Source organism: Phoxinus phoxinus (assembly GCF_949152265.1).
Source record: "Phoxinus phoxinus genome assembly, chromosome: 6".
Taxonomy (NCBI): domain Eukaryota; kingdom Metazoa; phylum Chordata; class Actinopteri; order Cypriniformes; family Leuciscidae; genus Phoxinus; species Phoxinus phoxinus.
In genome coordinates this window covers 42,592,702-42,607,290 of record NC_136881.1, presented here as the reverse complement: position 1 = coordinate 42,607,290, position 14,589 = coordinate 42,592,702, and the positions used below count along the sequence as shown (strand labels likewise).

The following is a 14,589-nucleotide window of genomic DNA, read 5'->3' as shown; positions in this document are numbered from 1 at the left end:
AGAGAGAGAGAGAGAGAGAGAGAGAGAGAGAGAGAGAGAGAGAGAGAGAGAGAGAGAGAGAGAGAGAGAGAGATTCCTCGGAATGGCGTCTATATCCTTTGCTTGCGTTCGTCAGCTGGTTTTGACTATGAAAAATAAACTCCCTCTAGGGGCGGAGAGCATCATCACAGTCTCAGTTGAGGACAACATCTCAGAGTGAAGACCATCAGGAAAGTTTTATATAGTTCAGTCAGTGAGATAAATGATAGCTTTTTGTTGTCATTCACCACTTCATTACAGTGTGGTGTGTTGAAAATCTAACCTACGTCCTCAGGATGATCTCTTAAACTTTTTAGACTTTTTAGACGTTTACACTTCACCAGTAAAACAGAAACTGTGGATCAACAAAAGTCCACAAAAGATGTGCCCGGCTCTCCCCTACTCGCTCAATATATTTTGTATATTCTGAACACAAAAAAAGTTGCATAGGCTAGTGCACTACGCATACTATAGTGAACTATATGCTCATATATGTTACATATTTTTTGCCATTGTATTTGGGAATAAAACTTTTACTCTTCAGAAACACAACTGGTCACAGAGCCTCTGATTTCAGAACAATATCCAGCTTCTATTATTTTATATTAAATTCTTAAAATAATGTAAAGAATAAATGTAAAGAAAAAACTAATTGATTATTGTTTTGTTTATTTAGCAGGTGGGATTTCAATAAAAAAATGGTTCTAGTCTTTTAAATAAGTGGACAACATGTTCAATGCTGGAGGATGAGGAGATAAATCTCGAATCATCTTGTGCTTTTAATAATATACTGTTGACAAGATGATTGGAGTTGAAGTTGTAGTTTGATGGAAGTTAGTACCATAAATCGTGCAAAGCATCATTGGACGCACTATTGGAAAAGCGTGAAACCTTGAGAGGCTGTTCACTGCAGAGCCATGGGTGGAGTGTGAAGTCCAGCTCCGCCTCTCTGAATGTTATATGGGTCTAATGGGTGGAGCTAGAATATCTAACCACACCCTAACTCGACCCATAACTCCATTAGATGTCCAGAGAGGAGGAGCTGGATGTAATTCGACTCTGCAGTGAGCACCACTTGGAGAACTTTGAAGTTTGAAAGGTTTGCGCAAGATTGGGAGGAACAAAGATAAATTAAGTATTTCTGGGAAAACAAGTAATGCAAGACCCTCAAATGATTGAACAAGGAAGTGCAGACTCTACACGGAAACTCTGTCCAGCCAGAAACGTAAGTACAGTCAATTATTCTAAATCATTTCAATATCTGATAATAATATAGGTTTTTAGTATTTTTAGTTAGATATAAGTTGTTTTTTAAGTTGTTGTTTTTTGTTTTGTTTTTGTTTTTAAGATAACGTTTGTTCTTTTGAACAACTTAGAAAAAACGTTCTGTGAGAAAAGTAATAGGCTATATTGCACGTTTGCAACAATTTGGATTTACATTTAAAAGTAAAATGTTTGTCCATTGTTCTGTAATGGTATTTTAAACATTCGTAATTTCGTACTATAATAATAAAAGGTCTGAATGTGGCAATATTTTAATAAAAAGTAATATATTAATGGCCTATTTTTGCTTTTGTACATTGGTGGTGGTTGAGGAGATTCCCCCTTCCATGTAAAGCGCTTTGAGAACCAAGCGCTATATAAATGTAACAAATTATTATTTTATTTTATTATATTTTATTATTTTATTATAATGTTAGACCTTTATTAGACCAAGATATTTAAATGACTGGTTGCAACGTGTGCCAGTTTAATGTATAGGCCTATACCATGCAAAACAGAAATGTTTCCTCATGATTACACAGTTTGATTTGTTTAATAAAGTTGCAAGTCAAAATGATTTATTAGTTTTGCTTTGATGATATGTCTTGATCAAAATATTTTACATGACGAATAAAAAAGGGTGGTGGGACTCGGGTACAAACCAAAAATGTAGGCCTAATTAATTAGTAATTCATTAAATTAATTGCATAGTAATATTTGCTTGGAAAACAAATTAACCTTTTAAAAAGACATCTCATTACGTTCATGTAAATTAGCTAATATACATCAACCCAAAAGTTTTGTTTTCGTTTTTATATGTCTGATAAATTGATGTCCGCTAGACTGTTGGACGATGGTCCCAGATCAGTCAAGACTGTTTTGTCATTTTTCTCCCAGTGACTCAAAATGGCCGCCACTAAGAGAGTGATGACTGAGGCACTTGAGGAGCTTGTTGAAACAGATCTCCAAGAGTTCAAGCAGCACCTATGGAATGGAGTGACGCCAGAGATCACTCCTATTCTCAGAGAAAAGCTGGAGGAATCTGACTGTATGGATGTGGTGGATTGTATGATACAACAGTACAGTGATGATGCGGGCAAGATCGCAGTCCAAGTTTTACGTAAAATCAAACAAAATGATCTTGCACATCGCCTTGAGTTGAAACTTAAGGAAGGTAAAGAAAAACCCGTTTATACTGGTGTAAAGACTATGTGTGTATTGCTCTAAATTACATAGAAAAAAAATAGAAGGGACATTTTTATGTATATGAACATATTGCCAATTTTATGTTATATACTGTATTAGAAAGGAAGAAAAAATGTTTTGTCCAGACTTTAGATTGTTCTTTGTTCAATGGGCGGTTGGTACATCTTTATATATAATGAATGATGTAGAACATGATGTGTGTTGTTCTGTCTTCAGCTCCTCCATCTGTTCATGAGGAGAGCAGAAATGCTCCAGTGTCTGTGGAGGAGCTGGTCCAGTCCAGTGCGAGTCCACACACGATGACTCCATGCAGCCAACAGTTGAAGACTGCCATTCTCAAAAGAGAGAAAAAAGTATCTGTTTCAAATCACATTTGACTGATTTTTTTAAATGTGGATTAGTGTTAACACGGCTCCTTGAAATCCTTGAAAGTTTGTGAATCTGAAAAAATAAAAAAATAAAAAAAATAATGTATATATATATATTCAAGGCCCTGGAAAGTTTTTGAAACTAGATACAGGTCCTTGAAAGTGCTTGAAGTTTTCTGAAAAAAAAAAACCCATATTATTCTCTCCGGTCCGCTAATGTGTTATTTCGCCAATACTTCGTCGTGGCCTATGCATACTAGCTTGCTTGATTTACGTTAGTTACGCGCATTTATGCGTTACGTTGTGTTTCCCGCGTGAGGGACTTTGTGTTGTACGTTGCCATGACAAACTAAAAAAAAAGCTTTTTTGCATAGTTGTGTTTGACACATGAAAACTGTAACAATTTATCTTACAAGATAACTCGATGTAACCTTGCTCTCACTTGAGTCCTTGAATTTGAATTTGAAGTTCACCGAGGTGTGGAAACCCTGACTAATGCTCCTCCTAAGATACCCAGTTCTAATGTTGCTCCAGAGATTTTTTCTGTTGCTTGTGCTTTAATCCTGTTCGATTTGGATTGTGTTTCATAGGTTTATATCCCAAAGGACAGGTCTCAGAGGAAACGTTTAGCTCTGCTGATCACCAACATAAAGTTTGAGCACTTCATTCACAGGGATGGAGCAGAGAGAGACGAGGAGAACATGGAGTGGCTGCTGACGGCTCTGGGTTATAGTGTTGAGAAGCACACAAATCTCTCTGGAATTGTAAGTACAGCCTCATGAAATTAATACTTTTTTACATAAGTCAGTGAAAGTCTTTGGGATGTGCTGGAGGAGACTTTACAGAGTACTGGACTCTTGAATTGTCAATACAAGATCTTGATGCACCTCTTAATGGGAATAGTGTCGTGATGTTATTATACGCAAGAACATCCCAGAGACTTTCACTGAGGTTTAGGTCTGGACTCAGAGGAGCCGATTCATGTGTGGAAATTATTCTTCCCAACCATTCTTTCACAATCTGAGCCTGATTAATCTTGACATTGTAATCCTGGAATATGGCCATTATGTGTCTTCATGGTTGTTTAAGAAATGAAAACCACACACTACATAGAATAGGGTTAGAAGAACTGTTAAAGGGATGGTTCGGAGTAAAATCAGGCTTAGTGCAGGCGCCAATGGATCCAAGTTTGTTTTTCGTAAATTACCCCATTAATTCCCAGAATGGCACCAATACAAGATTCTGTACTCATAAAATGAGGCATTGGAAAGTTTGTAAGTACATCAGGAGTTTATTTAAATAACAAGTCCTGACAGAAAGTGATGCATAAGGATGTATTGTAACGACGCCCAGTTCCAGGAATGCAGTAATATTTTGTTGGTAGTACCAGTTTGCAACAATTATTAGTTAACACAATGTTGTCAACACTTCGTAAACAATAAGAATTTTTCGTTACACTACATCCTTATGCATCGCTTTCTGCCAGGACTTTTACGGGCTTTTCCCAAATCACGGAAGTGACCTCGACGTCCATGTTAGCGTTAGCATAAGCCATCAGGCAAGTGTTATTTAAATAAACTCATGACTTACAAACTTTCCAATGCCTCGTTTTATGAGTACAGAACCTATGAGTACTAGTTTTTCTCTGAATTATTATTGGGGTAATTTACGAGATACAACCTTGGATACATTAGCGCCTGCACTAAGCCAATCGGCTGATATCTCTAAATAAGCTCTAACTTTAATAATGTTCCACCAAAGGAAAAAAAGCTTCTGGGGGTGTTTGGCTCGAGGTCATGGTGCAAAGGACCCTGGGTAGATTTTACTCTGAACCATCACTTTAACATGATAGAAACATAACAATAATGATCACTGCAATAATGATCCTGAAGTGCTAAATGACTAAAATCCTAATTGACTCTTAAGTATTTGCTTATTTAAAACAGAAAATATTTCGGCCTGGCAGTGTTGTTTATATTTTTTTTAATATTTTTTTTTTGTCCACAGGAAATAGATTCAGCTATCAGGAACTTCGCTGCACGTTCTGAACATAAAGACTCGGACAGCACCTTTGTGGTTCTGATGTCTCATGGGGAATATACCGGACGTAATGAAGAAATAATTTTAGGTGTCAACTATCATCCCGAGCAAAACCGCAGGGATTACTTCTGTGTTGACGACATCTACTCCCATCTGAACTCAGAGAAATGTCCTGCTCTGATTAATAAACCAAAGGTTTTTCTGATTCAGAACTATGTAGGAGGTACAACATGACTGATAAAACTCAGTTTTCATATTGCTATTTCCTGTTATCTCTTTACGCTTTTCTTTATTTGGTACTGGATTGTGTGTTGTTAACCATTTCTCTGTCCAGAACTCCATGGAGGTTTTTACTTATGCTCAGGTCGTTGGATGCATGTGAACAAAGATTTCGTCTGTTTTACGTCCAGACCCCCTGGTAAGTACTGGTGGTCAGTTTACTGTATATGACATGATTGCTGAAATTAGATTAATGTGTAGCTCAAACATGTATTTGTCTGTTCACGAATGTCTAGTAAAAATTATTAAATGAACTTTGAACTGATGAAACCACTCAGATGTGTGACAAATAAAACAGTGGAGTTGTTTGTTTGGTTTTATACATATAAATGCTTAACTTACTGATGTATCTCAGGTATCCCTGACTGGACTCTTATCAAAGAATCGTTTTTTGTCAACTACATCGTGGAGGTGTTCTGTGAAAGGGCTCACAATGATGACATCATGGAACTGTTCAGGGAGGTAAATAAAGTAAATAGGTTTACTTATTTAAATTTTTTTCATTTATATTTTTAGATATTTATAAGCAAAGTAATATATAAGTGCAGTAATATAGAACCTTTTTTCACTTTCAAATATGTTTTTTTATAGATCAGCTCACGCATGGATAATGACCCACGTTTCCCACAGCATTGCAAAATATTACCAAGTATACAAAGAGTCACCCTTACAAAAAAATTCTACCTGTTCCCTGGACATTGAATATGTGGAGGTTCAATCAAAATCACACTTTTATGACAATCTCTAACTCGACATATAAACAAAAACAGTCTTAATATGAAAAACAGTAGTGTTCAAATATATAAATAAATAAAAAGTACAAATGTGCTCTAAATTTGTTTCTGAAATGAAATATTTAAAGTTGGTAAGAGGAATACTGAGCTCAAGACATAAATCTGTGCTGTAATTAAAATTATGACATTTATTCATTTAGATGTAACCTAATTAATTAATCATTTTTATATATCATTCTTACTTTTATTTTTGTTAAACTTGATCCCATTTAGTGACATTTCATCATATACTTTTATATTACCATATTACTGTATTAACAACCGATTAATCAACCCGATCACACTAAATGTGTCTCTATTGCACGCTGTGTGTTTATTGTGCAATTAATATGCTAAATGTTTTTTTTAACGTGGATAGGACACGCATGGGTTGGTTTGTTTAGTAGTGGTGTGGGGTGCGTGTGTATTATACGTTTGGTTAGGATTAGTGGTGTGGGGTCTGTGCCAAGTCAAGTCAAGTCATCTTTATTTATGTAGCGCTTTTTACAATACAGATTGTATCAAAGCAGCTTCACAGTGATAACATGAAAATAATAAAAAAAAATATTTGCATCATCGTCCACCTTAAGGCAGATCTATAATATTGTGGAATATTAAATGTTAAATGTCCCCAACTAAGCAAGCCAGAAAGCAAGGCAACAGCGGCAAGGAACCAAAACTCCATCAGGGACAGAATGGAGAAAGAAAAAAAAACGTGTACGTGAGAACAGGCCGGATTAATAAGTTGTTGTCTCCACCCATGTCCACGAAATGGTGACAATGTGCAGTACATTTTTGATAACATTTTCAACATTTACAAATCTTTGATAAAAATGCTAATTAATCAATAAATATTTTCCAATTTGTTATCACTGTCTCTTGCCTGCTTATCCTTCTGCACTTGGTTGAAGCCTCAAGCCTCGTACTGAAGTTCTGTTCATATGTTGGCATATTTGAACTGAGATATTGGCAATATAATCATAGGGTTAAGTTTGGCTTCACGGCACACATGTGACCGCTTCCCTGTTCAAATAAAGTGAAGGTAGATGTTATAGACACGTTATGGCTGCTCAAAGTTATATGTGAAGGGTCTAGAATTGCCCCTGAGGGCTGGAAAAGATCTGACTATGTGGGAAAACAAAACTTATTAAGGCTATATCTGCAGCTGTGAATAAATAATGCAGAATTGAATTGAGTTCATTTGTTTTGACAATAAAATTATGTTTATCTCTATGGTTTTAAACTCATACTGGTTCTAAAATATCCTGTAAAGAAGAGCAGAAGCCTGTTTATGTAATACATTGTAACAAAGAACGTATGAATTTATCACTAAATAAACTGGATTTCAATTCCCAATGTTTTAGCTCGAATGTCCGTTATTTTCTTTCTTCATTGACTTTTGACCCCCGTCCAGCAGTGGAGACTCCAACAAAACATCCATTCAGGACATGAGAGAGGAATCAATGAAGATGAAGAATGAAAACAGACTGAGAAATCAGAAAGATCACGTCATTTTCAAAACTCACAACTTTCAAAATGTATCTACTAAAAGTTTTTTGGAAACACGTTTTGTTGGTAGAACATTTGGCTTTCTGTTGAACAACAATATAATCCAGTGAAGAAACTGTATTTTTGTCCTCTCAGAAATGAAATAATATCCTGACTAAGGTCTACTGAATAGAGAAAACACACTGACCTAACAGTAACAGTTCGTGACAATCCAGCAGGATGAAACTTTTTCCTTTTCCTCAGATATTCATTTGCTCTTTCTTCCATGTCAGAATCATCCATATAACCATGACAAAACCAAAACAAACGAAGATCAAGACTTTATGTCTCTCCATGAACGACAGTTTCTGTTCAACAGTCACAGTAACTTTATCTGGAACAACACGCAGAGGGATGGACTGATCCTCTGGGATCACAAAGGGAAAGAGATTCTGTTCCTCAAGGGTTTCTGGAGACGCGAGGCCTGGAACCACCACCATTGCACTTGGTACTTCAAGTTGCCCAGATGTTTGGGAACATCAATAAGAGTTTCTGTATCAGGGAGTGTGTATTTTGCTCTAATAAAACAAGTCTCACATAATCAGTTTTGAATTTGACTTAAAGCTCATGTATAATTAGAAAGAATCTTGAAGGGATAGTTATATGATAGATTTAAAATGAAAATTCTGTCATCATATACTCACCCTCAAGTTGTTTCAAACCTGTATGAATTTCTTTCTTCTGCTGAACACAAAGGAAAATATTTTGAAGAATGTCAGTAACCAAACAGTTACCAGGTCCCATTGACTTACATTGTAGGAAAAAAAAAATCTTCCTTTGTGTTCAGCAGAATAAATAAATTCATACAGGTTTGAAACAACTTGGGGGCGAGTATATGATGACAGAATTTTCATTTTAAAGTGAACTATCCCTTTAACGTGGGAATTAAAAAATAGCTGTTCATAATGTCATAATAATTCTGAGAAACACAGAAACAGAAACACACAATGTTATATCAAACATTACCGGGCATACACTGCGATTTTCATCTAAATTAGAATTTTTTTGTAAAATTCTATTTTGTAAAATTTAGGACGAATTTTAGCTTTGTCATGAATAAAATAAAATATGGTGACAATACATCGAAGTATAATATACTGTATTTATTATAATAATATAATATTATAATTTTTTTTTTTTACGTTTCAGCTCAGAGAATTGGACATACAACCAAGCGTGTTTCTTCCAGTAAAACAAGTTTCTTCAGACGTATAGTGTGAGCAGTCAAGTCACAGCTTGTCGATTGGACTGTATAGTGTGAACACATACATGATGAGCTTTGTCTTAGCTGTGTAAGAGCTCAGTGTGGATGTCATCGTCCTCAGAAAGTTCTTCCAGTTCTCTAACTCTGTCAGAGAGAGACAGTATTCCTCCTTGTATTCTGCTTTCCAAATTTGCTTCCTTTTCATTCTCTTCTTCATTTAGAGCTGCTATCCTGCTCCTTTCTGAGGAACTGATGGAGTTTCTCGAACTCCATCCTGATACTCCTCTGTCATATTTGAGACTGTGGGGATTACAACTCTTAATCATCCACACAAATCTCACAAGAGGAATTAATAGATATCAAGCTGTACTCAATGACCTTACAACAAATCTGTCAGAGATATTTAAAGTTGTCCAAAACTGCACTTATAATGTTGGTAGGGTTTTACAACAAAAGCTGTAATAATTTAAAAAACAAAGGCCATTTTCTTATGTTCACGAATGCTTTCATCATAACTAACCGTGCAAACAGGATGTAAGAGATTCATTGAGCAGTGTAAACAGTGTCATTGATTATAGAGGAGTTTGTGCTCGCGTTGAGCTGAAGGGATTTTGTCTCTCTTCTTGTATAATTTGTTAGAAAGTGAGACGGTGAGTTTCCAGGTCGCAGGCTGGTGTAGTACCGAAAGCCATCAGAGGCAGACGGTGGGTGAATACTCCCCTCCATTAGGGGGTTGGAGGTATCCAAAGCCATCAGACATCTTTCTGCCAGTGATCTTGTTTTTCCTGCTTGTCTTTTCATGTGTCAGTGGGCGGAGCCAAAGAGGCGATGAAGAAGAAGTAGGCGTTGAACTGATTATGTTGTTTTTTTGTAATAGTGCGGAGCAAGACAAAAACAAGCTGTTTATCAGTTTGGTTTCAATAAAAACTATTTTTTAGACTAACAAGGTTTCCTGTATGTTAGGACAATGACCTCTATATGTGAAATGATCAGGGAAAATGTATGTAAATAACCCTTTAAAACGGTTGGACATTTTTTCTCTAATGCTTTATTTGTCAAGTTAATGTAGGCATACACTTCAATTTCTATGAATATTATTTATTTGTATAGCAGTTCTTTTTTTATTTCTACCTTTTTTTAAACCAATATATACTTGCCGAATAATTATTCCAGACTATGTCTAACCAGTCAGCCTACAGTCCTCAGTTGGGTGGAACTTGAAAAGCTAACTGAAGTTATGTAAAGTAAACATCTGTGGAATTGTTTAATTATGTTGACCCTAACATCTTAAACCTCACCTTAATGTACCTGCAGATTTTGCTATCCCGTGACGTACCGTTCTGTAATAACAGTAAGGTCCCTTCAGCTGAACGAAGAGCATCTTTCAGCTTAACCTTTAAAGATACACTGTTAAAAAACACTGTGAAATTTACGGTAAAATACCGGCAGTGGTGGTTTTACCGTAAATTTTAGTTCAATTATGTAAAACATAAAAATTGCAACCGTATTTTTTATGGTGAGTTATGGTAAATGCAACGGTAAGTTTTTTTTACAGTGTACTTCAAAAATCTGTACATTTAACAGTATTTTACTGTAAAACTACATGAAATGTCCTGTGAGAGCTATTACAGATTTCCACGGTGTATAATAAGAGTACATACTGTAAAGCAATTAACATGTCTTTTCCGTTGCTTTTTTACAGTATTTTACAGTATTTCAAATTACGAACATTTTTTACAGTGTAGACACAAATATTACATGTATATTGCACAAAAAGATACATGCATTTATACCTATTTGTAATTTTCTTGCCAATAAACTGGGCTGCCATACCTAAGCATTTAATAATTACATAAATAAGTATCTTAAAGAACATTGTAGCATTGTAGCCTGTTGTAGCGTCTGTGTTTCTGTGCTTTATATCATCCGTTTGACAGAACAGCTCAATCATCTTTCTGTGTCTGACACTTCAGTTCTCCATTCTCCTTCCTCGTGTTGTTCTCGCTCAGGTAACACTCACAGGTGTTCCTCAGGCTCAGATTGGACACCGGTGGCTGCGGTGAAATCTGTCGACAGATATAACATCTTCTGGATCTTTCGAGATCCAGTGATCATTGATGCATCGTCGGCATAACGTTGCCCAGCAGAGGGGCAGCCATGAAGACAGAGACAGAAGACTAAGATTAAATTATTCCCTGAGATTGAAAATTAAAACAACTGAAAGAGAAAACAAACAAGACACAGCAAAGGTCAAGGACTTCCTCGTAAATGCCCAGCCTCCCATTTTTACGAGAGAGGAGGAGTTAGAGTTGGACAGGTGGATCACAATTAAAATGATGATGGGTTGAAGTAAAAAAACAACAAAAAAAAAAAACATGCACAACATTTTTTTATTGATTATTAATGGCTCTGTGGAATACTTGATTCTGATTTGTCAATCACTCCATCCAGCGGTATGTTATTCCCCGACAACAACCGCTAAAAACTAATAATTGTTATGGCAGGAAAAGCCAAAAGTGAATGTATCCAGATGATGTTGGTTTGTTATTGATGATAACAACATAATCATCACAGATTCAGTGTGCAGGCTTTGTGTGGTCTTGTTCATTTTATATTTTAAGTTATAATTGCCCTGTGATTATACAGTATGAGATTCAGCTGTGGCATCATCATTTATGAAGGATTTTAAATGAATAATAAGACACAAACAATTGAACTGCTGTGACATTTAGACACAAAGAGATCACAGTGAGATCAAATTGTTGACTGGTAGCAATGATGATTGTTCACAGTTTGTTACAAAAATTTGTGCAAAGCATAATTGCACGAGGAAATTAGTTGGAAAAAGGGGGAAATTTATTAAAAGCTTGCACGCTCAAGTGTGGGCGAGACAGAAAGGAACAAAAAAATGAAGTATTTCTGGAAACACCTTTAGAGAAAGCGAAACACAAACGAAGCACAAGGAAGTCCAGAGAGACTCTACACGAAATATTGTTCAACCAGAGAGTAAGTATATAATTCCATATAATTCACTTTATCAAATGTTTTCAATATCTGATATCGTTTCTTAGTTATGTTGAGAGAATAAGATTACAAACGCCTTAGACAAAAAGTTGCCTATTAAATATTACAAGTCTGCAACAATTAGTCTTTTTACTTTTAACTGTAAATCCTATTTATGGCATTCTTTCGACTCAACATTTTAAACATTCGCCTCTTATAATTAAAAGACTGAATGTTGCAATATTTGTGGCGCGGCCTTGTTTCTGCGCTCGCAAGAGAGACTTTGATCATGTAGTTTCATGTAGGTCAAAGTTGTCGCAACACACCAAAATCTAATGAGTTACACTTACTTTAAAAAAGCATGAAAATGTATTTCCGTCAAAAAAAAAAACAGGGAAAGTGAAATAACAATAGTGTGTTGTACTGACAAATACTTATAGTTCACTTACACAAGAGTTCTAGTAACTAAAAAATAACAGAGTATTTGATCATTTACTTTGAATAAAATTCAATTGTACCTATTGTTGTGTTTTGCTTGTGTAAAGGGTGTTATAACACCTTATATCAAAAAAAATACCGTTTTATCAAAAAAAATTATTGAAAACAGAAAAAATGACTTTAAAAAATGTTTTTGTCTATTTTAAAATATAGCCCTTTCACACAACATTGCAAACCATGCAGATTTGATAAGTTTTAAATCTATGTACTGACCTAAGAGGTCAATGTGTGACATGATCCTCCTTAAACGTCTTTTCACTAGTAATCTACAATTCAGAGTTCACATAACCTCCGCTTATATCCTTGAATTCCTGCTCTCCAACTTTCTTCTACTTTTCTGAACGGAACAGGTTTTGTGAGTAACTGCATCGTGAGCTATTGTCAATAGTTATGTTTATGTGAACTGTTTTAAAGAGCACAATTAATGAATTAAAGTTCCAGAATCAAGACTGATTGTTTCTCCTATAGTGACCGAAATGGAGGCTAAAAGACTGATCCTGGACGCTCTTGATGAGATTGTGAGTGCAGATTTCAAGCGGTTCATCTGGTACCTGTGCAACGGGGTAGGATCAGACATCGAGACTATTTCTCAGGCCAAGCTGGAGAACGCGGATCGCGAGGAAGTCGTGGATCGTATGGTACAGAAGTACAGTGCTAATGCTGGGACGGTTGCAGTACAAGTGCTGGTGAACATCAACCGAAATGATCTCGCAAAGAAACTTGGTTTGAAACTTCAGGAAGGTAAAGGAAAAACTATTTACTGGATTATGATTTAGTCTCTGAAGTATATCGTAGTGATTCCATGCAGACAACAAACAGTTGCGTTTACCTGTGAGATCGGTTGACAAGTCAGATCATTGTTTTCAAGCTTGTGTTAATGAAAACGTATGTGGTATTATTAAATATACAATATTATTTATTCTTCCTATATACTCATTGCTTTATGTAATATTTTTTTGTGTTTTGATGGCTGTATTTGCTTGTCTCGTGTGAAACAAACATCCTCTCTTTTCTCTTCTCGAAGCGGGTTCTTGTCGATAAGGAGTTTCTCTGGATCCCATGAACGGTCTGTCTCTGCTACTGTAATGTTGCTCAGAGGATTCTGGGAGATCTATGAGGGTCGTGACTCAATCTTCAGCCCTTCTTCATCTCAAGGTTAAAACATAAACACGGTCTAATCTGCCACAACAATATTATGTATTTTTCTTTATTATCTTGTCTCTGCAAGTAATGAAACTATAACCATTCATCTTGGAGGTCTCATTTATGCAGTTAAATAAAAATTCAGTGAGGATAAAGTGCAGTCACATCTACTGTAATAAAGCAATACATAAATAAAGCGAAGAGACTCTCCTAATGTGATGTCTGATGAGATGTTATTCTTTACACTTGGATAAAATGCAGATTTTTGCTGTTTGGGTATAATGGGTGACATATTATTGATTGAGCAGTTACATTTTATTTTTGTTGCTTTTATAAGTTATAATTATTCACAAAATTTGGTGTTGGATGTTGAAATTAAACTGCATTGGTTCATCATCATGCTTGCACTCTCAGAAAATGAAACACAACTAACTGACTTTAAAGACAGCCTGAAATCAAGTACAAATAAAAGACATTAAATCTGTGAAGATCTCAGCAAAGGAGGATTAAACAACTCCACAAACAGCATTACCAGCTTCACTTATTACTAACCAGACTGACTTTGTTTCTGTTACACGTCTACAAGCTCTTATACTGAGAATTAACAGAGGTTTAGATGTTGTTTTATTGAAAATGTTTGGTCACCACGATGGTTTCCTTTACTTTCCTCTATTTCCTTTAGTTGGGCAGTTTGACTCTTGGCTTGTTATGTGAGTTTGTGGCCTTTGTAACAGTGTTTACCAAAATGTATAATTAGTTGCAAAGAAAGACAGAAACAAAGATGATCAGGATATAGTTTTCAGCATCATAAAGTAGTTTGCTTGCTATGTGGGAAGGTTTTGCTTTTCTGTTTATTAAATATCTGTAGTATCCAAATCAAAATAAATTGTATTTGACCAACAGTGTTGATGGAGTAATGGTGTATTATCTTTTATCTAATAACTTTATCTCTGCTACTGGGCTGGTATTTTGTGTCTGTGTTAGAGGCACTCCTTCTTGTGCAGATTTCTGAGGACCAGTTTGAGTTTGAAACCTTCTGCATGAGGACAAAGTGAGTAAAGTGAGCACCTTTAAAGAGCAGTTTCATATAATGGCAGTGAATAACAGTGAGCATCATCAAGCTTTAAAAAAAGGTGCAAAAGTATCACAGAATGATCCCATGCGCCATGTGATAATGCTTTTCTTAATCAATCTGCAGAGCTTGTCTGAAGAGGGGATCATTTATTGATATGATTTCTTCGTGACT

General features: G+C 35.7%; 2 protein-coding genes across 3 annotated transcripts; both read left to right on the top strand.

Annotated features, from left to right (window-relative positions):
* Window positions 1-1,143: 1,143 nt before the first annotated feature.
* LOC307001038 (caspase b-like) lies at window positions 1,144-6,818 on the top strand. Of its 2 annotated transcripts, XM_079617139.1 has the most exons (8): window positions 1,144-1,243; window positions 2,179-2,455; window positions 2,704-2,840; window positions 3,446-3,619; window positions 4,863-5,118; window positions 5,230-5,313; window positions 5,530-5,636; window positions 5,766-6,818. In XM_079617139.1, the coding sequence occupies exons 2-8, from the start codon at window positions 2,188-2,190 to the stop codon at window positions 5,874-5,876; spliced, it is 1,137 nt and encodes a 378-aa protein (XP_079473265.1). In that variant the 5' UTR covers window positions 1,144-1,243; window positions 2,179-2,187; the 3' UTR covers window positions 5,877-6,818. The 2 variants fall into 2 exon arrangements, with proteins under 2 accessions (XP_079473265.1, XP_079473266.1); XM_079617140.1 differs by lacking the exon at window positions 1,144-1,243 and having other exon boundaries at window positions 2,091-2,455.
* Window positions 6,819-11,571: 4,753 nt separating this feature from the next.
* On the top strand, window positions 11,572-14,296 carry LOC307001043 (caspase b-like). The gene is made up of 3 exons (XM_079617146.1): window positions 11,572-11,705; window positions 12,669-12,941; window positions 13,225-14,296. Coding segments are annotated over exons 1-3 (291 nt in total). The 5' UTR covers window positions 11,572-11,704; the 3' UTR covers window positions 13,242-14,296.
* Window positions 14,297-14,589: the final 293 nt, after the last annotated feature.